The sequence below is a fragment of the Ammospiza caudacuta genome, chromosome 19 (genome assembly GCF_027887145.1).
Source record: "Ammospiza caudacuta isolate bAmmCau1 chromosome 19, bAmmCau1.pri, whole genome shotgun sequence".
In the NCBI taxonomy this organism is placed as follows: Eukaryota; Metazoa; Chordata; class Aves; order Passeriformes; family Passerellidae; genus Ammospiza; species Ammospiza caudacuta.
This window is the reverse complement of record NC_080611.1, coordinates 12,853,386-12,881,044: the sequence shown is the minus strand read 5'-3', so window position 1 is coordinate 12,881,044 and position 27,659 is coordinate 12,853,386. Positions and strand designations below refer to the sequence as shown.

At 46.4% G+C, this 27,659-nt stretch overlaps 4 protein-coding genes across 7 annotated transcripts; 2 read left to right on the top strand and 2 right to left on the bottom strand.

Moving 5' to 3' along the window:
* Window positions 1-275: 275 nt before the first annotated feature.
* On the bottom strand, window positions 276-10,057 carry GPS1 (G protein pathway suppressor 1). Of its 3 annotated transcripts, none has more exons than XM_058817370.1 (14): window positions 9,972-10,057; window positions 7,442-7,534; window positions 6,927-7,108; window positions 5,978-6,142; window positions 5,676-5,811; window positions 5,444-5,521; window positions 5,071-5,131; window positions 4,607-4,692; window positions 4,033-4,127; window positions 2,835-2,940; window positions 2,408-2,488; window positions 2,147-2,284; window positions 1,793-1,927; window positions 276-1,081 (listed from the first exon to the last, which is right to left on the bottom strand). In XM_058817370.1, exons 1-14 carry the CDS (start codon window positions 10,002-10,004, stop codon window positions 1,007-1,009), a joined length of 1,464 nt encoding a protein of 487 aa, XP_058673353.1. In that variant the 5' UTR covers window positions 10,005-10,057; the 3' UTR covers window positions 276-1,006. The 3 variants fall into 3 exon arrangements, with proteins under 3 accessions (XP_058673353.1, XP_058673354.1, XP_058673356.1); XM_058817371.1 differs by lacking the exon at window positions 9,972-10,057 and adding an exon at window positions 9,542-9,563; XM_058817373.1 differs by lacking the exon at window positions 2,408-2,488.
* A 186-nt stretch (window positions 10,058-10,243) lies between these two features.
* On the top strand, window positions 10,244-18,067 carry RFNG (RFNG O-fucosylpeptide 3-beta-N-acetylglucosaminyltransferase). Its single transcript, XM_058817034.1, has 8 exons — window positions 10,244-10,624; window positions 11,459-11,507; window positions 12,019-12,121; window positions 12,501-12,654; window positions 13,702-13,790; window positions 13,883-14,048; window positions 15,331-15,416; window positions 15,650-18,067. The coding sequence occupies exons 1-8, from the start codon at window positions 10,244-10,246 to the stop codon at window positions 15,714-15,716; spliced, it is 1,095 nt and encodes a 364-aa protein (XP_058673017.1). The 3' UTR covers window positions 15,717-18,067.
* A 491-nt stretch (window positions 18,068-18,558) lies between these two features.
* DCXR (dicarbonyl and L-xylulose reductase) lies at window positions 18,559-22,341 on the top strand. Its single transcript, XM_058817024.1, has 8 exons — window positions 18,559-18,640; window positions 18,737-18,834; window positions 18,921-19,075; window positions 20,304-20,346; window positions 20,661-20,760; window positions 20,915-20,979; window positions 21,068-21,185; window positions 21,649-22,341. Exons 1-8 carry the CDS (start codon window positions 18,583-18,585, stop codon window positions 21,750-21,752), a joined length of 741 nt encoding a protein of 246 aa, XP_058673007.1. The 5' UTR covers window positions 18,559-18,582; the 3' UTR covers window positions 21,753-22,341.
* On the bottom strand, window positions 22,147-27,564 carry RAC3 (Rac family small GTPase 3). Of its 2 annotated transcripts, none has more exons than XM_058817026.1 (6): window positions 27,422-27,564; window positions 24,848-24,919; window positions 24,460-24,577; window positions 23,765-23,827; window positions 23,121-23,280; window positions 22,147-23,032 (listed from the first exon to the last, which is right to left on the bottom strand). In XM_058817026.1, the coding sequence occupies exons 3-6, from the start codon at window positions 24,550-24,552 to the stop codon at window positions 22,902-22,904; spliced, it is 447 nt and encodes a 148-aa protein (XP_058673009.1). In that variant the 5' UTR covers window positions 24,553-24,577; window positions 24,848-24,919; window positions 27,422-27,564; the 3' UTR covers window positions 22,147-22,901. The 2 variants fall into 2 exon arrangements, with proteins under 2 accessions (XP_058673009.1, XP_058673008.1); XM_058817025.1 differs by lacking the exon at window positions 27,422-27,564 and adding an exon at window positions 26,933-27,077.
* Between the last annotated feature and the right edge of the window lie 95 nt (window positions 27,565-27,659).

Here is a 27,659-nt window from a genome sequence, read left to right as displayed (position 1 = left end):
CTTCAGAAAATTCAGTGCATATCTCTTTTCATGAACACAGGAGGATAACACACACACACGCACACACACACACTGGGCTGCCACCTTTAACCCCTTTATAAAAAGAAAAGCAGAATAAATGCACCTGGAGATTGGGCACTAGACTTACTCTTTTTAGGGCTTCCACAAGACTTGAGTGGTGTTCTATGGCATTTATCCATTCTACCCAAAACAACTGTTGCACATGTGGGGAACCCATCACACACTATGGCAGTAAGACTGGGCAGACAGCAATATTTGCATGAAGTAGAGATTTACTGCTATGATAACACTGGACCCTAAAGCCAGGTCACACACAAGAGGGAAACACATCAGGAAACAGTTCTTTGAAAATAGAGACCAGAGAGAGAGAGAACCTGGCTGCAGGTAAACATAAAACCCTAAAATAAAGGCCTGTGACTGAATGCATGGAAGCAATGCCATGTTTTTTGGTACAGGTGAAAATTCTCCAAGAGTTTCTCAAAGGAAATCTCCTCCCCCATCAGAACTCTAGTTCCATAATTGAGAGCAATGCACTCTTAAGTTTATTTGGAAAAAAGAAAGGTCAGCATTGCTCAAAATTGAGGCAATACTTTCAGGCCAGCAAAATTCATCTTATATCGTGTCTGTCCATTCAACTAACTATTTTTGCAACTTTGAAACAAGAAAACTATTAGCAACTGAAAAACTCTCAACTCAGCATCTGTACGGATAACCTGAAGCTCTTTATGGAGTGGTGGAAGGAGAGTGAAGGTTTCTACCAAAACTGAAATGAAGACCCATTTTTAGGGATGCTGTTTTTAAAAAGAATTTCTTTTCAAGGAGAATTGAAGTTATTGGAATATTCATATTATCCACCACCAAACCCTGACTCAATCCGAGCAAGAAGTGAGGGAGATAGGGACAGTTTGTGAAGCTCAGCAGTTAGTGGGTGAGACACTGGGTACAGTCCTGAGGGACCATTTCTTTTGGTAGTGCACGAAGTTTTTCACATGTTGGTGCTCATTCTGGATTGGCTGTTAGCTGGAGTGAGCTCCCCTTGGCTACCTTCCCTCGGAGGAGACTGCAACAAGACCAAAACACATCCTAGTTAGTGATGTGTAAATATTCTGCAGCCTGCTTCCTGAGAGACAAAATAAAGCACAGGTGAAGCACAGCAGGATGGCAGCAGGGGGAGAGCATACCCCCAGGTTCATTAATGATGGTTTTGTATTAACAACTTCTACAGTTCACAAAAAGTTTTCATAAAAAAGTCAAACCAGAACTTTTAAGCCACTCTTACCGACTATGTACAAGGTGCTGTTGACCCCAGGAATTGAATCCTATCTGACATTTAGTAATCACAGGGATTAATATACTATAGAAATTAACTCATTTTGTGCAGATGGCCTATCCTCCCTAAAGGCATCCTTTTCAAACTGCAATCCAGAAAGAATACTCCTAACAATTAATGCTTCTTTTACTTCCTCTGCTGAAAAAATTACTTCAGACAATCTTTATTGAGAAGGTAGAAGATACGTCTACCAAGGACTGGACCAAAGGAGTTATTCAGAATTAACCCAACCATATAAACTTCAAAGGAGCTTCTGAGCTGTACAAACAGGTTAATCTACTAGCTAAAAACACTTGTTCCTTATATATTAAGTATTTACTACTGTAAGAATTTGTCCAATCAGGAACCTGATAGATTGGCTCCCTTCCAGAATCCTCAATTCACCAACTTTCATAGTTTTACTTAACCCTGCCTTTAAGTCTCAGTTGAGCAGGGCCATACCTTGACATGGATCTGGTTGCGCAGGACTGCGGCTCGCAGGATCATTGCTTTGGCACGGCGCTGAAACTCTTTGCCCATCTGTAAAGACTTCTCAAAAGTTGTGCTGCGCTGATCTACATCTCGAGCATACAGAATCTGTAACCAATACAGAGAACTGAACATGGGAGCTGTGCCAGGGTTCCACAGCAGGAAAACAGCTAAGGCATTATGGGGCCTGAGGTCACACACAGTTCACCCCTACTGAACACACCAGGCCCAAGAGATGAATGCACCTTTCCAAGCCTCTCAGGAATGGAGAGTTTCTAAACTTAGTAAACCTGTTCAGTCTCTAATTCATGGGTGAAATGCACTCACCTTACTGTGCGAGTCTATTCTGGCATTGATCAGTCCCTCCAAGATCAGCTGAGTGAGTTCATCTTCCAGAGCAGCCACTGTGGTGTTAAAAGCAGTGGCCATCTTGCGCATGTCTGCCGACACATAGGGGCTGAAGTACTAAGAAAAAGAAGAAAATATTCAGTTGCACACTCCACCCTTTAAGAAACTAGGAGAAAAGTAATTGCAAAGAAATGGCCTATCTCCCTGTTTATCCACCTCTGGGATGACAGGAACAATTACCTGGATAAGGGCACGATTTCGAATCTGGGTATAAAGTGTCCTAACATGAGGTGCAAGGTACATATCTAGCAGCAAGTTGTCCTGCGCAAAACAATAAACCACATCAGAAGCTGAGAAGCAATCTGGAAAAATATATTATTCCTGTGTTCTGAAACATTTATGCGTATATACTTGAACCTTAAGAATATTATACTACAGGAAGACAATAAAACAAGAATGAATAAAAAACATAGGAATATGTTTTAAATATTTATAATTTCTCTCTACAAATAAACTATTCCTAATTTCCATGCACCACACCAAGAGACACAGAAGACAGAGAAGACCTGAACATTTAGTATCTACTTTTGACAATCACTGCTTCTCACAAAAGCCTAGGCAAAGGGAACTTTTAGGGTCTCCTCTGCACTGCTCTCCTGCAACTCACCTTCATCTCATCCAGCATCTTCAGGCATGAAGCATACTTAGATTCATAAAACTTGAAGATGATGTCACGAACCTGTGGCTCCAGCTCCAAAAACAATTTGAAGGAGCTACAGATAAAGATGGCAGTGATCAGACATTGGAATCTGCTACTTAAATACCCCATTAGCTCATCACTCCAAGTCACAAGGTTAAAAACTCTCACTATCATTCCAAGAAGATTCCAAGATTTTACCCTCTAACAGACCAGACAGCCCATTTTCACCAGGGCTAGGAGCCTGGAACACAGAGAGATAGAGCACAGCATCAGAGCTGTGATGAAGGAAGACAAAAGACTTTTGACAAACCAAATAGTAGAAGTGTTTGTCCACACAAAACAAAATCATGAATGTGAATAGGTCAAAATCAGGCAAACAAATGCCATACTGTAGTCCATGCTGGCCAGCTCTGTGTCCCCTTTCAAAGCACAGCCTTCATTATGTATAGCATGCCATAGACAAGACAAGCATGCCAATTTCTCTGAGAAACAAGCTATTGTGAGTGTGGTAAATCTTAGGGATGTACACTTTTCCTCAGCACACTCCCAGTTCACCATCACAGATTTTTAAACCTTGGGATCTCACCCTATTTATCAGCCCATAAAAGAGGGTAACAACCCCTTTTCCACAGCAATTTAAGATTACTGCTTCTGTACATCTAGCTCCTGTACACCTAGCTGACAGGAATTCAGTAGCATTGCAATTAAATCTATGACACTCAATAACCACTTTCTTCCAAAGATTGTAATTATCTTAACCTTCTGTATAGTAAGATTACACTCCAAGGTGTACTAATAATTACTAAATTGTTTTAACGATTAACATACACCACAACAAGGGGCAACATGAAGGAAAGCTGCCTTTGACAGACGACTGTGTCCCTCTATTTAATATCTGATATGAAGTACTGATGAAGACAGACAACTGGGCTATGCAGATGCTGGATTTAACCTGGGTGGGAAACTTATACTAAGAAAATTTCAGCTGTGATTAACCACTCTGTTTTAGACAGTGAAACAGCACTTAATGCTAAAGGCAAATTAGAGCTCAGTGATTCTTTCTCTCCTGTATGAGAAATATTCCTGCCAAAATCCACTCTTAACCAAAGTCCCATGTTCCAAAAGATGTCCAGTACATACAAACATCACTCAAGGCATCACTCACCTACTGGAGATAACATTTCGTTGCAGTTCCTGACGGTCAAATGTAGCAAGGGCACAGAGCCCACCATACACAGCCACATTGCTGGGAGATAACAGCTACAGAGAGAGGGAGAGACAGAGAGCAAGCTGTCACTGACTACCAAAATGGTGTAAGGGTGGTGTTGAGTCTTCTACCCCAGGCCTTTCTTTCAAGCAGTGACAAGATTAGTCCTTATCAAATGCAGTGGAAGCACTCAGGTTGCTCTCACCCACTGCGTGGGGTGACAGAGTCAGAGCAGTAACACTGCTAAGAGAGCAGACATCAATTTCAGGAGCTTTTGGTTGATTGAATTATAAATTATAAATCATAAATCTCACAGGTAACTCTTATGTGATCTAGAATAGAACATTTAGAGAAGCCAAGAACAGAGACTTAAAAAAACCAAAACAAACCAACCAACCAGCACAGTTCACAGCACCACCACACTATATAGGAATGCTGCAAGAATAACTACAATATCTGAATTTTACAACCTAATACTAAGAAGAACTGCATCCCCTCCAAGACCTGCATACAGCTCCCTCTTGGTCCTCACCTCAGGGAAATCACAGTGATCAAATGATGCCAACAAGAAGCACTTTGCTGCCTGTTTGTACTTCCGGGCAGCTAGTTCGGCCAAGCCTAGGAACCAGAAAAAGTTAGTCCTTTTTTTATGACAGTATACAAATTTGGGAAAATTGAAAAATCTAGGGAGTAGGAAAGGCCCCCACAGTTGCTAGTGCCTTCACTAGTGAAGTAAAACAAGATCCTCAGACTGTCTCAAGCATCCTTTGAACTACATTGACTCACACAGGTATCCTCTCTGAAGAAACTCAGGGAGAAGAAAGAGATGGCAAAAACCAGCAGTTCTATCTCACCAGCTTAATTAAATTTTGCATGTCTGGTATGGAAATACAAAGTCTGTCAAATATGAGAGAAAAAATAAACCCAAGAGCCCTAGAGACAGCTAACAGGTAGAAAGACAGGCAAACCATACAGGAAGCTGAAGGACTCACTCACCTGCTGCACATTTCAGTTTGGTGAGAATTGCTTGTGTCTGGCTATCTCTTTCTCCTCTTTGCTAAAGCATAAAACAAAGCAGTAGTGAGCAAGCAGTATGAAAGCTATTTTGCTTACAACTAGGATAATGTCCCCAGGATATTTCACCCTGATAATTAACTTGCCAATCTCAATGGCAAGAAAACTTAATTTTATTTCTCTTGGGAAATATGGCAAAACTGAGGATGGGAAGTACCCATTTTTACCATAAGTCAGATTTTGTACACGTGCATCATAAGAGAAGTCATAAAGGGGGAAAGGAAGAAATAATTTTACAAATTTAGAAACAGAAAACAAAGGGAAAATGTATGCAAGTTAAAGAGCAGGAGCTTACTTCTGCAATTTCTGGTGTAGACTCAGCCTTGCTAACATAGCTCAGAACATGAGACCAATTCTGGAGGTAGACACTGACCTGTAGAGAGCCAGAAATAGTGTGGGGCAGGCACAGATAAACGGCACTCCTCAGCTAAGCCGCATCATTGAGGACACAAGAGCCAAGGATGGGGGGCAACTTCACAGCAGGTATCACAAAGACACCAGGTACCTCTGCCTGCAAATCCTCCTACCTTGATAACATTGAGACACATGTTGATGACATGTTTAGCACTGGTGCAGTAATCACGGGCTCGCGAGTAACACTTGAGAGCATTGCTGAGGTCTCCACAGTCCAGGTAATGATCTCCTAAATCATCGTGGCCTCTCCTGGAGGATGGGAATTAAAACATCAGTGAACTGTATGCTCAGAAACGGACAAAGGCAGTTTGTTCTAAACAAGTAACTCAACACACTGACCTAAGGGCACATCCCATGTTAACTACAGAGAAACAAAATGCTCTTCCTTGCTCCAGAAGAGCCTTTTACATCTCACCTGATACTCTCCTTGATGGAGTTCCCTTTGTAATTTTTCAGATCTGTATCGAGTTTCTCCAGTTTAAGAAGAGCTTTCTTGCGTGTAGCTTCAACCCAAGCTGTGTCAAGAGGAGGGGGTTCAATTCCACTATCAGGGACAGCATCAGGTGTATTTTGCAGTTCTCTGAAAGAAAAGTATTTGAATGAGGCTATTAGGCTGAATATGTTTCAAAACAGAAGTCTGCTAAGTGCCTGGCAATGCTACCCTAACAAACAGTACTGCATACACAAAATAGACCAAAGAGAAAATAAAGGTAGTGGGGAAAAAGAGACATATTGCTAAAATGTCCAGTGCAAACAGTAACACAAGCATCACAGATGTTTACAAATACTTCACAAAATTATCCTAATGATCTCAGGATGAATATACTGTCACACACATGGTAAAGACTCCCCATGCAAAACAGACAAGAAATCATGAAATAAGCATAGCAACAAAAATAATACAAAGATGGGAAGCGTAGATGTATAAGTGAGATATTAAAGGTGATCCTTAACATCAAGCCTCTTTCTAGAGCGGGGGAGAGAAAGGAAACAATAAACCAAAACAAGGCAAAGAGTTAGATTAGGTATTAACTTATGAAAACAAAAGCATCTAGAACATGTCTCCATAATCTGTCTCAGGAAAAACAAATTTATTCATTAATATTTGAGGCAGTTGCAAGGACTAAACTCACCTCAATATCTACCTGGAGCTTTTAAAAGCACAAAGATTTCAGAATGAGACAATGCCTTCTGTGCTCTATCTTTTAAAAAAGCATGAACACACATGTCGCTGCTATTAACTCTAAGGGCGAAGATAATTTGCATAAGGTACGTGCTGGTATTACATGCAAAGTACTCCATTGCAGCACATCACTCTTAACTCCGTCAGGAAAGCTCCCCAGGTTCCCATGGCCTCTTAGTACCTCGTGGCCTCAGACAGCTTTCTGTGGATTTCTTCATACACATCAACATTAAAAGTTCTCTGGACAAATGACAGAGCCATCTTGAGAGCTTCCACCCGCAGCTGTGGGCAGTGGTCAGCGATGAACTGCAGCCGCTCGATTCGCATCAGCCCACTGTAGCTGGACGCATACTGCTCCAAATCCTGCCAACAAAACCTGGCCTCAGAAGGTGAAAATGGACACACTACATCAGCCTACTACACTATGACCTGCACAGCTTTTCCTGCAGACCTGACCCCCTCAAGGAGGGCAAACAAAAATCAGTAAGATTAGTTCATGTCTGCTTTCTTCAAATATAAGTAATTTCCTCAGAAATATGCTCTACACTACAATTTACCATTTCAAAATTTCAGTTGTGATGCTTTTGTGTTTAAGACTAATCAGCGTTAAAATTTTTTCAGAAGGGTCTTTTTCAAAATTCTTCAAGGAAGAGACCATGGGCAAGAAATGTACCCACAGCCCTCAGCAGCACGTACCAGCGTGGGGTTCTCCACCACATAGTTGATATCAGGTGAATTTTGCTGATCTTCTTGTGGATCTACGTCAATCTGCATGGGCTCCACTGCACCCTAAAAGAGCAAAACAAGGTCAAAAGCAGCCTATATGTTATTCAATTTACTAAGGACTTGCTTAAATATGTGTTAAATTTTAAAAATGAAAAAGCACTCCTCAGTCTTTTGATATATGCTTAGGACTTTTCTCTAGTAGCACCACCAGTCAGCATGATGCTTGGTCTAATGCAAGCAGCAGTATGGCTTAGCATTCACACAGAGCAGTTTATTTGGCTTGGTAAATTATCAAGCAAAAAAATGAAGGGGTCAAATAATCTGATTCTACAAAGTATGTGAGGTATGCATATGCATTCCATTTCTCTTCCCTGAGCAAGAGCAGGTGTTAACACTCAGCTCAAGAAGTTCCAAAAGGCAAAATGTACCAAAAAACTCACCACAACCTTTCAAAATTGCTTTAATGCTTAGAAATAATATTTCGGGGCGGGGGGGGAAGAGGCAAATATTGCGAAACTTCTTAGAAGTATTAAAAGCCATAAAGAACAGAACGCCAAATGACAACTTCAAAGTTTCCAACATAGCAAGGAACAATCTGACTGCACTGCAGGGATGTGGCATTAGTCAAACTATTTTACTATAGTTTTCAAGTTCAATTGCTCGGATAGAGCCTCTTTGGAGAAACAACAGAATTTTATTCTCCCAGTATATCCTGCACGGCTTTGAGCCATAAGGACTCACAGCAATGCAGTGACTTTGGCACAGCTGCATTGCTTCAGCTCCTGCATGTACTCCAGGTAAGACCAGCTTGCTATCCCATTCCACAAACTAAGTGCTCTGCTGGCACAAAATTCATTGTCTACTCCTAGTCCAAGTGTGCTGAACAGTCCTCCTTGAAATTACTGTGAGGAAATAAAGTGAGGAAAACTTAGAAGACTGTCTGCTTATAAAATGCTGACTTTGTGCACACAGTATATAAGCTTTATAAGCTTGATTTGCAAAAGGGGATCTCACAAAAGACAGACATGCCAACCACCTTGCCCCCATACACATCTGATTATTTCCATATTTTTACTGATTTTACTGTCAAGAAATCAAAGATTGAGGGTTTTTTGGACTGGGTTGATTGTTTAGTTGGGTTGTTTTGTGACAAGGAACAGGGCAGATGCAGATTTCCTATCTCTAAAAATTACACTCACCCACAGTCTGGAGGTCTTATTCTTTCACAAACTGATACACGTCAAATACACATCTCACTGAAACCTCCCAAAATCTGAAGTAAAAGCAAGTGAAGCACAAAACCATCTGTTTCCTAGTTTACTAACCTTTCCATGAAGGAAAGGGAGGCAGGGAGGGCACAGAGGAAATTTTGGTTGTTTAGACCACCCCTCAGGCAAACTCCGCATAAAAACAGGCAATTCAACATATGCTGAGACCACTACTTTTCCCACTTTTATCTACCTTCTATCTTTTCTTATATCACAAACACTAAGTGCCAAGGTTAGTTTGTTTAGGCGGCACTTGCCTACCATAGTAAAAACTCAATTACAGACTCCTTAGAAAACAGCAAAAAGGTAACTGTAATTCCAGCTGGTGGAACAGAACAATTTGTGTCTTGCTACACTGAGAGTCTGCACTCTGCATTTCTCACTTAACTCCCAGACAAGGAAAAATACAAGTGGGCTGAAAGCCCCAGTAGGACAAGCAAACTCAAACATTTTCAAGCTCTTTATTTTGAAAGGAAGATGCAATGTCAACTCAAAAACTACTCACAGAGCAAATAATAAACAGCCACTCCCCAAGATTTCCTAAGCCCCAAGGGCTGCTCTGCTGAGGGTACCTCACCAGGCCTCACATAAGCAGATACGCTGATGCCTGAGCTGAAGTCTCCTGCTGTACTCGGCAGGAATAGGTGTGATCTGCTGCTGGACGGGGTGCAGTACAGATCTGTTACTAACGAAGGAGCCGAGTTGGATGCTGAACCGTCCCTCGTCCTCTCTGCCCAAAGCCCCGCGCCCTGACACAGATATGCTACTGCTAAAACTTGCAAAGGACAGCCTCCGCAGGTACCTCGTGTCACCGACCCCCTCGGCGTTCCCGGGGCTCTCCCTGCACTACAGACTCTCAGTTCCTCCTCACTGGGCCACCTCACCGTACCCTCCTCCACCACTCCAGCCCTACCCACGGCGGGGACCAAACACAGGGCCACCGCAGCGGCGGGGACGCCACGGGTGCCGGAGGATGCTCGGCGGAGCACTGCTCCTCGCGAACGGCGGCGGAAGAGACACAGACCCGACGGAAGGGCGAGCGAAGGCCCAAGGCCAGCCGAAAGCTGCTCCACGTCCGTGGAGCGCAAGGAGAAGGCCGCACGGCGCCCCCGGAGGCCGCGGCCGAGCAAGGGTCTCAGACCCTGCGCGGGAGGGACGCGGAACGCGGCGGAGCGCGGCGGAGCGCGGCAAGGCCCGATGGGCCGGGCCAGCGGGACGCGGCCGCCCCATACCTGCAGGTTAAAGACCTGGACGGGCAGCGGCATCCTCCCCTCACGCCGCCGCTTCCGGCCGCCCGCCCCTCCCGCTCCGCTTCCGCTTCCGTTTCCGGGCCGCGCGTCGCGGCGAGGCCGCGGCCGACAGGTGAAGCTCTTAAAGGGGCCGCGGCCCCGCGGCGGCGGCTCGACGACCTCCGGGCGCTCCTTCCGCGGGGCCGCCGCCACCTCCCGGAGTGCGGGGCCATGCGGTGGCCGCACCCTGCGGCGGGGGCCCGCGGGGCTGCAGCATGAGCGGTCCTTGCCTGGGGCTGCGCAGGGCCGGGGTTCTGCTGTCGCTGGGCGCCGCCGCGCTCCTGCTGCTGCTGCTGCCGCGGGGGCCGCGCCCCGCCGCGCCCCGCCCGCCGCGCCCCGCCGGGCCCAGCGCGGCCCCGCCGCACCGCGCGGGCCCCGCCGGCTCTGCCGCAGCGCCGGGCGGCGGGCCCGGGACCGGCGGGCTCGCGGGGAGCTCGCAGCTTGCGCGGAGGGGCCGCCTCGGGACTGCCGGCAGCGCGGCCAGGGAGAGCCTGGAGCTGAAGGACATCTTCATTGCCGTGAAGACCACGAGGAAATACCATAGGAGCCGGCTGGACTTGCTCCTCCAAACCTGGATCTCCCAGGCGAGAGGACAGGTGAGAGACTTTGTCAGCGGGCAGGGGCAGCCGGCAGCTCCGGCCCTGCGCTTCCAGGACAGCGAGTGCGCTCCCACCGAGTTTTTCTCTCTTATGTTAAAAAAGACTTTCTTTGTAAGACTGTGGAAAGTCGTTTTATATAAACGCTTAGTGTGAACATACTTCCAAAAGAGTTCGTTGCTGATTAGGCCAATTACTTGCAATATGGGATCGGTAGTCCAAGCAGACACAGTTTGCTGATTTTTGTATTACTGTAGAAAGTGCTTTCATGATAGTGAAATATTCCTGATGATGATGCATCTAAGCTAATATGTTGGACTAAGTACTTAAGCTTTTCTGTAGGTCATAAAGTTTGTTCCCTTGTTTCAGAATTTTGGTCCGTTCAAGTATATTAATGGGATTTTATCCAGACATTGGAACAAGACTGTGTTAACCACCTCCCACTTCCCACCCTGACTTCCATTTTTTCTTCTTTATCTGCTTGGCAGCTGTGGATAATTCCTTGCCAGAGAGAGGAGGTAGTACCAAAAAAAGACCAAAATCCTTTCTGTCTGGAAATCACTTGTCTGTACTATGAGACAAGGAGAGTAAAATGCAGCCTTCTTTATTAAAATGACATTATTCTGGTTTGTAATGAAAAAATGTAACAAATAAGGCAGGGGTTGAAGTTGCTGGGGGGTCTCTGCACCCCTACTCCCTCCCCCTTTCCAGTGGCTATTGTGAAACAAACTACCAAGAGAGACAAAACACTCTGAATTCTAACTGAAACTGAGCAAATTTAAAATTAGAATCTGAAGTTCTTAAATGTGGAAACACGGTTTTTGTCTCCCACAGACATTTATATTCACAGACTGGGAGGATCGGGAGCTACGCCTGAAAGCAGGTGAGCTGTGTAGCAGCAGAGGTGCATGCTATGTATTATAACTGAGTTTCGTTTCTTTCATACTCTCTATAGAAGTCCTTATTTCATGCTGTACAAGCAACTAGGAAAGTTAAGATGAAGAAAATAGAGAAAACTTCTCTCTAATTGGCACCTGGACAAGACACCTGGAACTTCCAGAAGACTGAGTTCACTTTTGCACCCCTTTCCTTCTTGTTAGTAGACTTAGGCTTATGTGGTTCAAAGTCATAGTAGGTATTTCTTTCACACACATCTCATGACATTGCTTTTATACCCTTGCTTGTTTTAATGCAGTCACACAGTTTCATGACTCTGAAGGTTACATGCCAGATGGGTGACCTGTGAGCCCTGCCTGTCCTGCAGCTTCTTCTCCATGTGTGCACCATGTGCACCTCAGATGTACAGTATTGGTGCCAAATGTGCACTTCTTTTGTAGTCTTTTTTGACTACACATGCTCCTCAGACCTGAAAGGGCTGATCTTTATTCTTCTAGGGGATCATATGATCAACACCAACTGTTCCGCTGTCCATACCCGGCAAGCTCTCTGCTGCAAGATGTCTGTGGAATATGATAAATTCCTGGAATCTGGGCAAAAGTAAGTGAAACACATTGTTCCGATTGACTTTGTTTCTTCCAGTTCTGTGCTTACAGGAAACTTGAGTAACCATCTCTGTTCCAGTAAGGAATGTAGTATTAGCTAAAATGTAGGGATGAGTGCAGGAGAGGGAGCACAGCATGAAGCAGTGTTTATAAACAAGCATCTTCTGAAAGGTGGAAAGGATTATAATCTACGGAAGTTATTAATTTCAGCCTCTTTGCAGATTTAGCATCTGTGGGTGCTTTCATCTTCCCTATTCTGTAATTTGGGACAATAAGGAATACTTTCTGCTCCAAGCCTGAAAGACTATGACTCAGTTGTAAACTTATAACTCATTTCTTTGTCCCTATAATTTCTTGATTTGTTTTGTTTGAAGATGGTTTTGCCATGTGGATGATGACAACTATGTGAACCCTCGGACTCTTCTGCATCTCCTGTCTGCCTTCTCACACAGCCAGGATGTGTATGTGGGGCGACCGAGCCTGGACCATCCCATCGAAGCAGCTGACCATGTCCAAAGTGATGGATCAGTAAGCAAACTTTTTCAGTTTGCCTGAGAGACATGCCAATCTTCTAAGCCTTTAAAACCTTGACAATTCATAGGATTCCCCCATAAACCCAAGGGATTTAATCTGCAAGAAATGAACCTAGTGATGGTCATTTTCAGAGGCAGGATGCTGAGTTAAACGCACCTTCAGCCTGATGTTGTGTGCATACATATGCACAATGGAGGTTTTCTTCTGGATGGCTGGCTGTTTCTGTTCCTTTACTCATGCATGCTGCGATCTCCCTCACACTGAGCTTAGTAGGGCCTCCCCACCCTGACTTATACTTTTCCTTTAGTGGCTGTGGGGGCAATGTTCCTTATTTTAGGACTTGGGAGTTTGGGTGGGAGTTCAAGGGGTTTTTAATTTGTTTTGAGTGCAGTATCACACACATTGTCATCATCTTTAACCAGCTTCACATGGGTGACAGAAGCTTTCTGGATAGATAAATCATTTGCAATATAAAGTGGTTATTAGGTTTCCAAGAACCAGAAGCAAACATATCTCAACCACAAGATACATGTGCTAAGGAGAAAATCCTAGCCAGGTCACCTGCACTGGCAGGTCTGTTTAAAGATCTATCAATCCACTGGCCAGAATGGCATAAAAAGTTATAAAGCAGCTTGTTAGGGAAGACTGCACAACAAAATAGTCTCCTTGGACATAGAGCCAATATATATATGGACCACCTTTGACATCCTCAATAACACTGAGCTGGCTATGACCCTTGGTTAAAATGAATAGAGGACAAATGTGATTGTGTCGAAGTGGGACTATCCATTCATGTGGGCTACCTCCCTTATGCTAATTTGATGGTTCACCTGCTGTCTGTTTCAAGGTAGTTTCATTTGAGAGAACAGCTAGCTGCTTTCAGCAGCCTAAACAAATAGAGATTCATCTGTAGGCTTGTTCTGACTCAGATGTAATATTTGATATGAAATAGAACATTGAGTTCCCTTCCCTGCCCAGTGAATTGCAAAAAGCTGATTGTCAGTAACTGTTATGTGGTTTTTTTTTTTTTTTGCTCTTCAGAAGACAACGGTGAAATTCTGGTTTGCCACAGGTGGAGCTGGGTTCTGTATCAGCCGAGGTCTTGCCCTGAAGATGAGTCCCTGGGCCAGGTAAGCATTGTCCCTAGCTGAGCTCCATCAGTACATGTCTGGGAGGTTTTAAAATACACATTTTGGCTTGTCTCCTATGCTCTCTGTCACAGCCTGGGCAATTTCATTAGTACTGCAGAAAGAGTACGTCTTCCTGACGACTGCACCATTGGCTACATCATCGAAGGGCTGCTGGAGGTAAAGCTGCTGCACAGCCCATTGTTCCACTCCCACCTGGAAAATCTGCAGAGACTGAAAGGGGAGTCTGTTCTGCAGCAGGTAGAGCTATGCTTCATGTCCTGTTCTTATAGTTACACCTCAGTCTGATCAGAAAGAACAGACTACGTAGACTTAGCACTCTTCAGCAAAGAAGGATATCTACAGACTCACTCAGAGCTGTAACCTGCTCAATTCCTTCATTTTGGTGAAAAGCACTGTTTCACTCTAGCCAGCTAGGTCATGTAGCTGTCCCCTCCTTTGGGGACACATTCTGCTACATGAAGCCTAGGTAGGGTGTACCTCATCTCCTCCTAAACCTTGATTTTTTGCGTGTAGCTGTAGCAGAAAGTGTAGAAGTTTGCTAAATAGTGTTCCTGGTTTTGCCTAACAAAGTTGCAGTCTTAATTCATGCTGTTCAGAAAGGCAGCTATATAAGTACTTGACATAACTAAATGTTAATAATTTTAAAGAACAATTTGTATGAATCTCATGAAAGTTGCTTCTGAAAAATCAATTTGCTTTTTAGTTGCTGGGCTACATTTTACCTCCCTGGCAGCAGATGGAGCCACAAGGCCATCCAGCAGTGTTGCCTGCATCACACTGCTTGGCACCATGAGTAAACAGGAGTGTGGTTTTCCCCTGCATGCTGGGTGGTTATATTTTTCTGGCAATTGTATTAGGCAGCAGAAATGTTTGCTTGGGGCCAAATTCCACTGTGATGTCACCTCCCTTTATGTTAGTGAATTTGACTGTAGCAACAGTCCAACAACTGGCCATTGTTTCACTGGTCATCATTGGTTCCATGAGACGAAGATAGCTAACCCAAAACCCAGGAAATGTACAATTGCAAAGAAAATACAAGTCTTCTTGCACCTGACACATGAAAAATTCGTAATGCGGTGCTTGTGTGGAGGAACCTGTGGTTCCAGAGATCTAAACTTTGTTTCAGATTTGAAACATGACAATCCTTTCTATGCTACTTAATATGCAAATATTTTTATTTTCCCCTGTGCTAAAATATTGCTATTGCAAACTTCAGGCAATGTCTGGTAAGGATGAACATGTTATTTAGTGAAGGTACAAACAGTAGCAGAATTCATGTCCTTAGAAATCTTACAGTTGAAACTCATCTTGTCCTGTGTACTCTCCCACGTTGCCCTTAGTGTCATTCAGTGCCAGCGTTGCTTACGTCAGAACGAATCACTGTCCTCCAAATGTCATCCATGTTCAGATTAGACAGCATCTTTGGAGACTTTCTTGGTACCTCATTAATAACCCTGCTACTTCACTCTGTTTTTCTGCGTTAGTGTTACAAGTTTTGAATACTTCCTTATTTTTACAGGTAACCCTGAGTTATGGTGACCCTGAGAACAAACACAATGTCGTTAGTGTGGGAGGAGTGTTTGGCCTTCAGCAAGATCCAACCAGGTTAGTGTCCTCTTTCAAAACAAGGTCTTCCTACCTTGTTCATGTTAGTCATCTGTAAGATGATCAGACCCACTAATGGGTTTATTTTGTCAGCTCGTTACTGTGCCAAAAGCAGGTAGACGCACCCCCTGCTCCATCAGCCTGCTTGCACATTCAATGCTAGTATGTCCCATGTATGGAGAATTCCAATCTAATGCTGTCTTTTTTTCTTTTTTTCTTTTTTTTTAATGTAGATTTAAATCTGTCCATTGTCTGCTTTACCCTGACACTATTTGGTGCCCTGCTAAGAAGATGTCATAATTCTTGACGAGCCACTGACACCTGTGTCTTAGCTAGTTTGCATAAGGCAGGAGTTGCAGAGTTTTTGGTGGTTTTATTCTTCTTCTGGGAAAGACAACCAGTGGTATCTACAAAGGAGGTAGACAGACTCTGCTTAGAAAAGCAATAAGGTATGGTTTGTTCAGCTGTAGCCTGGGACATTCCAGGAAGAATCTTTGTTCTTTTGTCTAGTGGCTCTTCATAAGATGACCACAGTCCTGTGTGTATGAGTCACTTCATACTTTCATTTGATGTCATGTGAACCTGTGCTTGGGCACATCTGAGGCAAATGCAGTACTGGGAATGAGAGTGTTTTTACTACCCTTAGGGGTTATTAGAAGCCACTGTGTTGAAGCTGGAGTGCTAGAGCAGACTGTAGTCCCCGTGGTGACAAGAGAGGGGAAGTTTTCACTCGTCCTTCTTGGGAACAGAATTATTTAAGAGCTTCTGTGGCCTGATAGATTAAAACTGCAGCTGGCTAGAATACAGAAATCCTGGAATCACTAGGGTAAACAAGGCTGAAAGCCTTTGTCATGAGAAAACCCTGTGTGAGGGTAAGCTTACTCCAGACTAGATGAGTTGCTTACAATGTACATTCTCCCCTGTCATCCATGTGTACCTCCTGTGGAGGTAATTGTCAGACCTGGCTCGCATGCCAACTGAATTGCAGTGGTTGATGATTATAATCTATTCCCTTGATATTTGATATTGAAAAAATATTTGCCTGACAAGATGATAATTGTTCCTCCTACTTGGCTGGTAGTCGGTCACATGAGCTGGGGAAGCTTGTGCTGGCAAAACATGCCGTATTTCTGAAGTGTGAGAGGGGAGAAATGCTAGATAGCTGCAATGCACCAAGGAGAATTTTGTTGGTATCATTTGAGGACCTTTAATTGTATGGCCATGGTTACTCCAGCTTCTTCAGATAATCTTTTAATTACCATAAAGCCAAGATCAGTGCTTGTTTTTACTCCTTAATAATTCAACAAGTAGTTCATGCAGTCACTAAAAGGAGATTGCACATTTACAAGCAGAAGTTCAATGATCTAGCAGTATCATCTGCTGCTGCTTTTTAAAGAAAGCAAACTTAAGTTTTAAAGTGGAAGGAATGGGGCTCCATATGTTTACTTTTTTGTTAGCCCAGACTCTGGCCATGCACAAACCCTGCCTGACCCGAAGAATACATTACAAAAATATCACTGTTTACTCTTATAAAAAATACTTGCTGGTTTAGTGCTAGAGTTTGAGGCCAAATTAAGGGAAGAATAATAGAATGCTATTGTATGATCTGGAGCTGTGATTGTTGGCTTGGTTGTGGATCTAGCAGAGGTTTCAGGTTTCTAAATGGCTGCACTCAGCTGTACTTTGGGGTTCACCTAGTTATTTAACTTCCTGGCAAATGCCTGTAGAGTATTCAAGTCTGCCACTTAGCACAGGGGTCAGCCTCCTCAATGTTCCCTGCATTTTAACAAACCTTTCAGTGTTTACCTCAGTACATTGTCCTCTTTGCATGATTTTAGGTAGTTCTGCTGAGGAGCAAACAAGCTGACAGCTACTTACTACAGTCCTGCAGCTCATTTTTGCATTTCTCCTTCCTATCATGTGTACTAAGGTACACATTGAGGTATGGAAATGAGAAAGCTGCAGGGAGCTGGATCAAAGCCCAGCTAGCACACTGGCTGTTCCATAATGGGCTGTCAGTGTTACAAGTGTGCCTGTCACAGAAAACAGAGGAGGATTTGTGGCATAGTAGGTTCTACCTCTTTATTAGATCTTCTGCTAACTAGAATTGAGGCATCCTGTGGTTTAATTATTTTGTCATTAATAGTTCTGGAGATTCCTGGTATGCATGTATTTTTTTAATATGGTTTTAAAGTCCTGTAGCAGAAAACTGTGAAACTTCATGAGCTCTTGAGGTGATTTTGTCTTCAAGCACTGCTTCTGAACTCTCCTCTTGGAAATCTTCTTCCCCTTCCACTGGAAGCACCCTTTTCTAAGACAACAGAGATCAAGCAAGGACTGGGCAGCAATTGTGGCAAACTGCAGTTTAAAAAACCACAACACTTTATATTGATGGCAGCAAAACTAAATGGTAGAAGTTTCACACTGGTCACACTAGGTATGCCAAAGAGGCAAGTGCCTTCAAAGCTGGGAGGATGTTTATGGAACTTAAAAAGAACCATGTTCTCCTGCAGGGCAACAGGAAACTTCAGTGTGTTCAGGCTCGTTCCAAGGTTTCTTGTGCTGAGAATGCATTAAGCTGTGTGGATCTATCAGGATGCAGCTTTTTTATCAAACTACTTTTTCATACATAAAGTGATTCTATAAAATAAATATTTAAATATGTCAAAGGCTGTGTTTTGTCATATTTCTTCACGTGTGCTCTGTATCAAAAATGGACCTTAAACCCACTAATTTAGAAAACTATGCCCTCCTGTCAGGCTTATGTGATGCCAAGGGCCAAAAAAACAAGTAAGGTCAATGACTGGGCTGTGGAGAACAGAGGTGGATGAGAAGAATCCTTGCAGCTGCTTCTTAACAGTACAATCAAAGAATTGAGATAATAAGGATTTTAATTGTCATCTTCAGCAGCAACTTCGATGGGGCAGAGCTGCAGGATTTTTTCTTCAGACTCTAAAAAGCCTGTTTTTCTGTGGTCGCTAAAAGGAAACGTCAATCACGAGTGAGAGCCACGAAACTTCACCTCTGCCTGTCTCGCTGGATCAGCCTGGAGCCAGCTTCGTGCTGCGCGCCCTCGGCGGAGGCGGGGAAAGATGGCCCGGCTCGCTGGGGCCGCCCCGCTCCCGCCCCGGGCCCGGGCCCGCCCCGGCCACAGTCCGGCCGAGACATGGAGCAGCACCTCGGCTTCCGCGGCCGCCGGGCCCTGGTGACCGGGGCCGGCAAAGGTGTCCGCAGGCGGAGGGCCGGGGCGGTCTGGCGCCGTGTCCCTGCAGGGATCGGCGAGGCCGTGGCCGGGCCGGTCTGACGCCGCGTCCCCGCAGGGATCGGCCGCGCCGTGGCCGTGGCGCTGGGCAGGGCCGGGGCCCGCGTGACCGCGCTGAGCCGAACGGCGGCGGACCTGGAGAGCCTGGCGCGGGAGGTACCGGTACCGGCCCCCTCCTCCTGCCCCCTCCGCCCCCATAACCCCGCACCGACCCCCGCCCACCGCGGCCGCCCTCGCCGCAGTGCCCGGGCATCGAGACCCTGTGCGTGGACCTGGCGGACTGGGAGGCCGTGGAGGCGGCGCTGGGCGCGGCGGGGCCGTTCGAGCTGCTGGTGAACAACGCGGCCGTGGCGGAGCTGCAGCCGTTCCTGCAGGTGACGCGCGCGGCCCTGCAGCGGTGAGTGCCCGGGCCCGGCCCGCACGGCACCGCAGCTCCACGGGGAGCTCTGGGGCCGATGCCCGCCGACGTCTCACCAAGCTCTGAACGTCAAAAACGGCGGCAGAGCTTTCCAGAAAAGGGTGGCACTAGAGGGGAAGCAGCTGGAAAGAACAAAGTGAGCAGCTGGTGTATAGACACACTGGACAGGCTGACATACACACTTTTAGCAATGCCCAGTGATCGACTGTTACTCCGTATGTCCTTTTTCTTTACTGTCTTTTCATCCTTTACATTATCACCTTTCACCCCTTAAACAGCAAAAGGAAACAAAGCACTGGCTCTTACATCCATTTCTAAGTAGCCAGAACCTTCAGTGTCACCTCCAGAACGGCGGGGTGCACCTGCCATCCCCGCTGGCAAGGCAGGAGAGTGCCTTTCTGCTCATCAGGCTCAGAGCTTCCAGTCTAGTTCCAGCTCAGTTAAATTGAAAGGCAGTTGTTGCTAAGACAACTCAGAAATAGAGACAACAAAGCCAGGTAAGGAAGCAAAAAATGGTAAGGGTGGGAAATTAAATTTGTTAACTACAATAACATGACTTCTTTATTCTCTGAAAAGGTCCATAGTTTTGTTGTGAGTATGCTTTAGGATACAGGCTATATTGACCACATCCTTCTGAGAAAATGAGTCATGCTGTGTCCATGCGTTAAAAATGGTTGTTAAGAATCTACAATAAAGGTTTGTGACTAGAAAGTCAAATGTATGGATTCTACTAAGGTCATTCTGCAGAACTGGCAGGTGGAAGCCTAAGGAATCTTCTGTTGTGGCAAACAGAAGAAATGCTGCCTCTACTCACCTTACAGCAACTTTGCTCTGTAAATCTGTGTGAAGGGTTTGCTTGACCTAAGAGTCATCTACCCTGGCTGAAGCCCAGGGCTCTGTTTAAACTTTGACAGAGGAATTCTGTTACACTGCAGAAGAGCAGAGTCCTGTACAAAATGCACCTGATGCATGCGTGCACCTCCTCACACAGTGACAGGCTTACAGCCAATGGATAGTTCTGGTTCACTGCTGAGATCCCACCTGACCATTCTGGCTCTCCTGACAACTTGGCATCTCTGTCCATGTCCTGGAATATCACCAGTGTTTCCAAGACAGTAGCAGCAGCACTTGCCCTCTGCTGCCTCCCAGAACAGCTCCCTGGGCTGGGCTACAACCACTTGGTAACTTAAATTTGATTTATTTGTAGGTCTCTTGATGTGAATTTTGGGGCTGTGCTTCATGTTTCCCAGGTGAGGAAGAACTGTCACTGCAGCTGCCTCCATGAATAGCAGCGATTAAACTGTTGTACATAGAGCGGTTTGTGTCTACTGTGGGGCCTGAAAGGACTGCAGTCCAAAGTCAATCCAAGAAATTACATGTACAGTCCCTTCATACTCTTGCTTTGACTCTTGTAAGCAGGAGGCAGTGAGGGATTGGTTCCTCCAGATGTTTTTGTTCTTTGGTCTAACATAATAGCCCAGCAAGATTCCTATGGAGTGAAATAATGATTTCTTTTGTTACGATTCTGGCATTATTTTATTTTTTTCTCTCCTTCCCCTCCCAGATAGTTGCTCGGCAGATGATTGCACAAGGGGTGCCAGGGGCCATTGTGAATGTCTCCAGCCAGGCATCGAAGCGTGCACTGAGGGATCATGCTGTTTACTGTGAGTGTGTGCAGCTTTAGCAGTGCCCCTCTCAGGTTTGACCAGCTGGACACCCACAGTCAGCAAGCTGCCAGTTTTGGGCAGCGTGTTCCATAGCACCTCCAGACTAGGTGCTGTGCAGTTAAACATCTCCTCTTCTTCCCTTCTCATAAAGGTTCCACAAAAAGTGCTCTGGATATGCTGAGCAAAGTAATGGCAATGGAACTGGGACCCCACAAGGTAGGAGTCTGTGAGAGGAAAGTGTGAAAGCTGAACCTGAGCACAAGCACAGCAGCTGGATGAGACTATTTGTTGTTCCTGTTCCCAGATTAGGGTGAACACTGTGAACCCCACCGTGGTTATGACTGACATGGGGAGAATTAACTGGAGTGACCCTCAGAAATCTGCTGCCATGATTAATCGGATTCCCCTGGGAAAGTTTGCAGGTCAGTGATGTATGTGTGTCCCCAGGCTGTGCTCTCACGTTTTCTCCAAGCCTGCCTTCTCACTGACATCACAGCTGGAAGTTGCTGATTTTTGGGCAAAGTGACAGCTCTGCTGAGTGCCTTTTGGCTGAATTCCTGCAGTATTTGATCAGGACAGGGTGAGAATCAACCCTCCTCTCACTTTTTCTACAGCCTCCTCATCCTGGGACAAGTGAAATGAACTTACTCTATTGTTCATAAACCTGACAGAGTGTTTGCTGTCACCTAAGCGCCATTTGATCACAAGGACACTTTGATGTCCAGCTCTCAGTCACACTGTCCAGACACTTCATCAAGCATAGTTTGAAGGCAGAAACATTTTCCAGCTCTAATTACCTGTAGATGTCAAGGCAGACCTTTTTAAGTGCTTCTTTTTCTGATACACTTTAGGTGGGCATCATATGTTCTCTGTGTTTGATTGCAGAGGTGGATGATGTGGTGAACAGCATTCTCTTCCTGCTGAGTGACAAGAGTGCTATGACAACTGGCAGCTCACTGATGATTGATGGGGGCTTTCTTGTCTCCTAAGATGACACCTGCATTTCACACCTGGCCTCAATTTTTATATTAATACTGCTTAGATGTAAACTGGATAGAAAACAATGACTCACTTCTTGCTGAAGGGGCAGCAGGGCTGAAGACTGTATTAGAACTGAGGCAGGAAATCAGCTTTGCAAGGCTGCTATGTAATAAAGCTCACATACACCTTCATGGAGAATGTTTATTGCACCAAATAAGGTTTTATCTTGTCACTCTACATGATGATTAGAAATTGGACCTCTCTTCCAACCCTGTTCCCCCCCCACAACCCTTCAGAAGCTCTCCCTGTTCCATTCAAATCCAGAGTCTGTCTGCATTTTCAGTGGGAAGGGAAAGAAGTTAGCAGACTCCTCACTGCTTCCTTTGTTGTCTTTAGTAGAAAAAAAAAAAAAAAAATAGAGGCAACAACCCCAGCCCTGCTCTGCAGAGACTGGATTTTGGGGGGAGGCCCTGCTAAAGACTAATGGGGGGAAGCAGCACCATGCTGTCCTAGGGTGTGCACACACAAAAAGGCAAATGCATTGATTGCACAGAGCTGTTTCACTCACAGAGTTTGGCTAGTACCCAATAAAGCACCTCATGATTCATTTTTCAGCTTCTCATTTACTCTGACCCCTTCCAGGGCTGGTTATGATTTTTCTAACAGTCTTAGGAACACTCTGCTAGAGCACCAGTTTGTTAACTGTTAGCCACAGCAGGCTGGGCAAGGAGACCCTGCCATCCTCCCAGCTACTCTTGTCTTTCAGCACCATTGAAATCAGCTCCCTCCCTACTCCCACTACGATGTTCACCACCTGTTTCACGTGCAGGTTGAAAACAGGTGTTTCCAGAACAGGATGGATGTCTCAGCCCTTTCCACTTGGAGTTCAGGAGAGCCAAAACAGCTTGTTGCCTGAAGGAGCTACCTTGCCTTCCCCGCTGTACCTCCCCTGGGGGCTGTAAGTCCCCAGCTGGTCTCCTGTCCCCACTGCCCCTTCACATCAACACTGACGTTAAATCAAAGAGACATTTAAAAAACACTGACTTCATACATGATGAAGGGCCCTACACATCCCAGCCCCCTTCAGAAACACCCAGCTTAATATGCAATCTGTCAGAGGATGACAGCATGCTGAGCCAACACCAAGGCCACAGCCCTCAAAACATGGTACACTTTTTGCCAGGCTTCTTCACAGGCGGTGGGCAGAGCACAGCCCGGATGGCTTCATCAAACACCGTCTTCAAGCCCCGCTGCGTCAGGGCAGAGCATTCGAGGTACTTTACTGACCCTGGGGAAAGAGAGCTGCTGCTCAAGCACTCCAGTTCCACCACCACGCACTGTTGCTCACCCACTCCCCGCCTGCTCACGCGACTCACCGATCTCCCGAGCCATGGCCAAGCCTTGAGGATAGGTGATGGGGGCCAGTTTCTTATCACGTAACCTTTCAATGGTGTCCTTATCATCCCTCAAGTCCAGCTTGGTGCCCACCAGGATAATAGGTGTATTTGGGCAATGGTGTCGGACCTCAGGGTACCACTGAAACAGAGAGGCATGATGAGAAAAGTAGTTATATGAGTGGCCATAACCATAAGGATGCATTTCTACTATTGGGAATGAAGAGGTTCACTACTGACATGGTGGCAACACCTGAATAGGATACTGCTCCTACAGTTCTGATATGCTCTGCAAAAACAGACTGGTGCAGATGTAATAATGAACTCACCAAGACAGAGAATCCTGACAGACACTGCCAGCCAACACTGTGCACAGTGCTTTCCTTAACTGCATGTTAGCTTCTAAGATATCCCTTATCTTAAAACACAGATTCAGAAAGGCAATAACTTAGACAAAGAAGTCATTAATAAAAAGCAGGCTCCACTTAAAACCTGCAGACTATGATTTTCCTTCACCAAAACATTACTGCTTGAAGTTTTGGGCTTGTAGGTGTGGTGCTGGGTGGGGCAGGGAATGTCACTGGTTCTTCCCTTCTACTGTTTCACCCAGGAGGAGAATACTTTACCTTAGCTCGGACATTCTCAAAGGAGGCTGGACTCACAAGGGAGAAGCAGATCAAGAAAACATCCTGTGCAGAAAGAAGAGGGTCAGCTGTGCAGACAGAAGCAGCTAGAGTAAAGGGAGGCTGCAGAGGGAGCCTGAGAAAGGACAACCTCCTCCCACAAGCAAGGGCTGCTGTGGCCATAAGAAATTCTTCCCCATTAAGCGTGTTAAACTAATTCAGAGAGGGAAGAAATGGACCATGAGTGTGTATGATTACATCTTCTTCCACAATGCTGGGCTCTGCATGTTAAGAGCCTGAGGCCTCAAACATCTTAACAGCACTAAGGGCTTCACCAGCAGCACAGCTGCTTAGGAACTGCTACACCCAGAAACACTCCTAAGGCAGCCCAACGGGGATATGCCCTGCTGAGAGAGAATGGGAACACGGAACTGGCTAGGCTGCACAGCAGCCCTACAGCATTCCTTCTACTTGAGCCTCCCTAGGGCACCCGTAACTCTTCAAAGATCATTACAAAGAAGAGACTAGAACAGGACAATGTCTCAGGAGAAAATCAGCTGTGATACTTCTTAAACAACCAGAACTATGGGTGTAGCTGCAGGAACTCAGACTTTCCTCCAAGGAAGGAAGCATGCCTGTCCTTGGGAGCCTCCCTGTCCCTGAGAGGCCTCCCAAGGCAGTCCAAGCCCAGCACTCACCGTCTGTGGATAGGAAAGAGGCCGCAGTCGGTCATAGTCTTCTTGCCCTGCTGTGTCCCAGAGGCCCAGGTTCACTGGCTTTCCATCTACCATCACATTGGCAGAATAATTATCAAACCTGCCAATGAGGAGTCCCCATCAGTGACAATTTTGTGGTGACCTTCACATCTTTGTACAGAATTCAAAGAGGCAGTGAATCAGGAAAGGATACTGCAGCACAGTTCTAGTAGGGACAATCTGCCTTCCTCACACACACAGCCACAGCATCATCCTTACCTGTCAAGTTCACAGTCTGATTTGCAACAGCCACCTCCTCACACACAAACCAAACTTCTACACACACAAGCATAGAGATCAAAAAGCAACTGAAGCCCAAGCCATTACTTACACGGTGGGAATGTATTCTCCAGGAAAGGCATTTGTGGTGTAACTGATCAGCAAGCAGGTCTTCCCTACAGCTCTGCAGAGGGTAAGAGTGACAAGCATAAGGAAGGGTACAACATGGAGCACTAAGGCAGTAAAACTCACTCTTCCCACACTGAAAACACATGGTTAGGTAAAAAGCTACCATATGAGGAAAACAAACCTGTTGCAGGCTGGAATCCCCTAGTTGTCACAGATATGGCCTGAACTCAAAAGGTGCACCTTGCCTGAGTGCTTCCTAACCCTGCTCTCTACCACTCCTTTTCCCTACCCATTCAGCAAAACATCAGTCAAAATAATACTGGTTTCATGAACCAAGAGGGGGAATAAATTAGAGTTGTGTGCTGGGCTCAACAGAGGCACAGTACTTCAGCAAAATGGATAAACAGTGAGGTTAAAAGCACGCAACAGTGCAGATCTGCAAGCTTCTCAGATACAGGAATTCAGTATCAATAAACACAAAGGAGAAAAAGTAAGTATCCATAAACAAATATGGACTTTAAAATTGACTGCAGGCAATTTGGAAAAGATTAGTGAAAAAGGATAAAAATACCAGCTCAGGACTTTGCTGAAGGTTGGTGGGATTGGTTAGCCCGGCAGTGGCAGCTGGCGAGGGCCAGGCCAGCAACAGAATGAGCACAGGGCCTTTAACCAGCTCTGCAGATTTCCTAAGCTCCACTGTAGGAACAGAGGAGTACCAGCAGTGTGAGCTACCTTTGTATCATGGAGAAAGCTGTGTACTGCAGACAACATTCCAGAAAGAGACTGTGAGCGCCAGTGCCAGGGAAAGCTGGCTTTGAGGTGCCTGGGTGAAGCTGAACAGCTAGCAGAAATGGGTATCCCCTACCCAATTCTGCAGCCAGACTGACGTAAGAGAGGGTATCAGAAAAGAGGAGGAGAGTTGACATCCCCTGCAAACACCAGCATGACAGAAAGCACAGGGAGAACAAACCACTATTACAACTTTTCCTTTGGATTAGGTCCCCTCGGTCTGAGAAGAAAGAAGTTTTGTCATGAACCACTAGGCTGACTGGTCCAACTTTCCTCCTGAAGTGTGACTTCAGTTTCCCACCAAACAGGGACAATTGTAATTCACAAAAACCTGTGTATCTATTTGTTTCTTTCAGTCTGCACTACTGATTTAGTCTTAAGGCAAAACACAGGACAGCAAACCTTCAGCTGAGCTCCACTTGCAACATCCTGAGCTCCCAGTCACTCTCCCCTCTGCAATAAGGCTGTACTTTCTCCTACTCCGTTTCAGCCCTCACAGGCTGGAACCTGGAAGGCCTCACCACAAATGTGTATTTGAGGGGGTGGCATGCATGAGAAAGGGAAAGTCTAGTCCCTGCCTAAGACCAGTTCACATTTAGGTCTGAGTACCTCAGCTCCGTTCTTGCTGAGGCGATCAGAAAAGTAAACTGAAATTGTGAGGAAAAATATGCAGGACGAACTAGGAAAGTTACAAAGCAGTATAAATCTAGTGCAGTCCTGCATCTTGCAGGCAGATGTGTTCCCAAAAAAGAAGGCGTTTAGGAAGAGCCTTAACAAAAAAGTAAAAAGGGCCACAAGGAGCACATGGTGAAACTAGAAAGAGAAATGCATTTCACCTTGGAACAATCAACAATAGGACATACGAGACCTGCGATCATCAAGATTTTCGGAGGACTCTGTCAGGAATCAAGTAGGTACAATGAAAAATAGCAAAATACCGGCACCCAAATGGAACAACAAGGAGACAAACGTAAAACCCAGGAGGAGGCTGTGTTTGCTACCCAGGCAGCCCCCAAGTTCACGAAGCACGAAAGGAGCAGGGCAGGGTTGCGGGGCCGCCGCAAGGCCCCCCGCTCCCGCCGGCCCCGGCCCCGCCCGAGCCAGGCCCCGGTGGAGCCAGGCCGGAGCGAGCCTCGCCGCCCGGCGCGGGGCCTGCCGCCGGCGGAGCGGCTCTGCCGGGCGCTGCCCCGGGCCAGCCCTCCCTCCCTCGTCCCCTCGGCGCCGCCGGGCCGCCCGCCGCGGGGCTGCGGGCCCGGGGCGCGGCCCCTCCCGCACTCACCCGTCGCCCACCACCACACACTTGATCGCCTGCATCTGCCCGCGATGGCGGCGCCGCGACTGCGCCGCAGTGACCGCCCGCGGGGTGGGGCGGACCGAGCCGAGCGCCGAGCACCGAGCCGAGCACCGGGCAGGGCCGAGCCGAGCACCGGGCAGGTCCCGCCGGCTCCGCCCCCGCCGCTCGCCCGGGGCCGCCTCGGCTCCGCCGCGGGCGCGGGGAAGCGGCGGCCCCGCCCCGCCAGGAGCGGCGGGCGCTGCTCGGGCCCGGTCACCGCACCGGGGCCCGCCGGCTCAGGGACAAAGCTTTAAACCTGGTTACGTTGTAGCTGCATAGCTCCGCGCCATCGGCCCAGAGCTGCCGAGGAACAGAGACGGAGCAGGGAAACCCTGCAGGAAGATGGCTTTTGGCTTCCCCCACCTCCCCTGCCAGAAAAGAGATGCCCACCGCAGCGGCCCTGTCTGCAAACGACAGCCTTTGCTTTTCCCTTACCTGTGGGTCTGCCCACCAGCCACAAACTAAGTGGCTATTGACACGGGTTCTCTTGGTTATGACTAGGGAACAGTTTTCCAGCTTCTTTGCTTTTATCTTAGTCCTGAACCAAAACCATCCCCATCTCATCCACCTATAACAGCCGTTTAGCTGCAGGACAGGCTGACAGGGTCTTCAGGACAGCAACACAGCAGAGGGCCCACCCTCCACATCAGTCAAACATCCAGTGTGCCACTGT

Excerpts from the sequence above, each read along its gene's own strand:
- GPS1 (XM_058817370.1), bottom strand. The coding sequence starts at position 10,004 with ATGCCGCTGCCCGTCCAGGTCTTTAACCTGCAG. Across the intron at positions 4,693-5,070 it reads CAAACTGAAATGTGCAGCAG|GCTTGGCCGAACTAGCTGCC; the intron begins GTGAGTGAGTCC and ends TCTGGTTCCTAG. Across the intron at positions 2,941-4,032 it reads CGAAATGTTATCTCCAGTAG|CTCCTTCAAATTGTTTTTGG; the intron begins GTGAGTGATGCC and ends CTTTATCTGTAG.
- RFNG (XM_058817034.1), top strand. The coding sequence starts at position 10,244 with ATGAGCGGTCCTTGCCTGGGGCTGCGCAGGGCCGGGGTTCTGCTGTCG. Across the intron at positions 10,625-11,458 it reads TCTCCCAGGCGAGAGGACAG|ACATTTATATTCACAGACTG; the intron begins GTGAGAGACTTT and ends TGTCTCCCACAG. Across the intron at positions 15,417-15,649 it reads CTTCAGCAAGATCCAACCAG|ATTTAAATCTGTCCATTGTC; the intron begins GTTAGTGTCCTC and ends TTTTTAATGTAG.
- DCXR (XM_058817024.1), top strand. The coding sequence starts at position 18,583 with ATGGAGCAGCACCTCGGCTTCCGCGGCCGCCGGGCCCTGGTGACCGGG. Across the intron at positions 18,835-18,920 it reads TGGAGAGCCTGGCGCGGGAG|TGCCCGGGCATCGAGACCCT; the intron begins GTACCGGTACCG and ends CCCTCGCCGCAG. Across the intron at positions 19,076-20,303 it reads ACGCGCGCGGCCCTGCAGCG|GTCTCTTGATGTGAATTTTG; the intron begins GTGAGTGCCCGG and ends ATTTATTTGTAG.
- RAC3 (XM_058817025.1), bottom strand. The coding sequence starts at position 26,967 with ATGCAGGCGATCAAGTGTGTGGTGGTGGGCGACGG. Across the intron at positions 24,920-26,932 it reads TGTGTGGTGGTGGGCGACGG|AGCTGTAGGGAAGACCTGCT; the intron begins GTGAGTGCGGGA and ends TACCCTCTGCAG. Across the intron at positions 24,578-24,847 it reads GGAGAATACATTCCCACCGT|GTTTGATAATTATTCTGCCA; the intron begins GTAAGTAATGGC and ends CCTCATTGGCAG.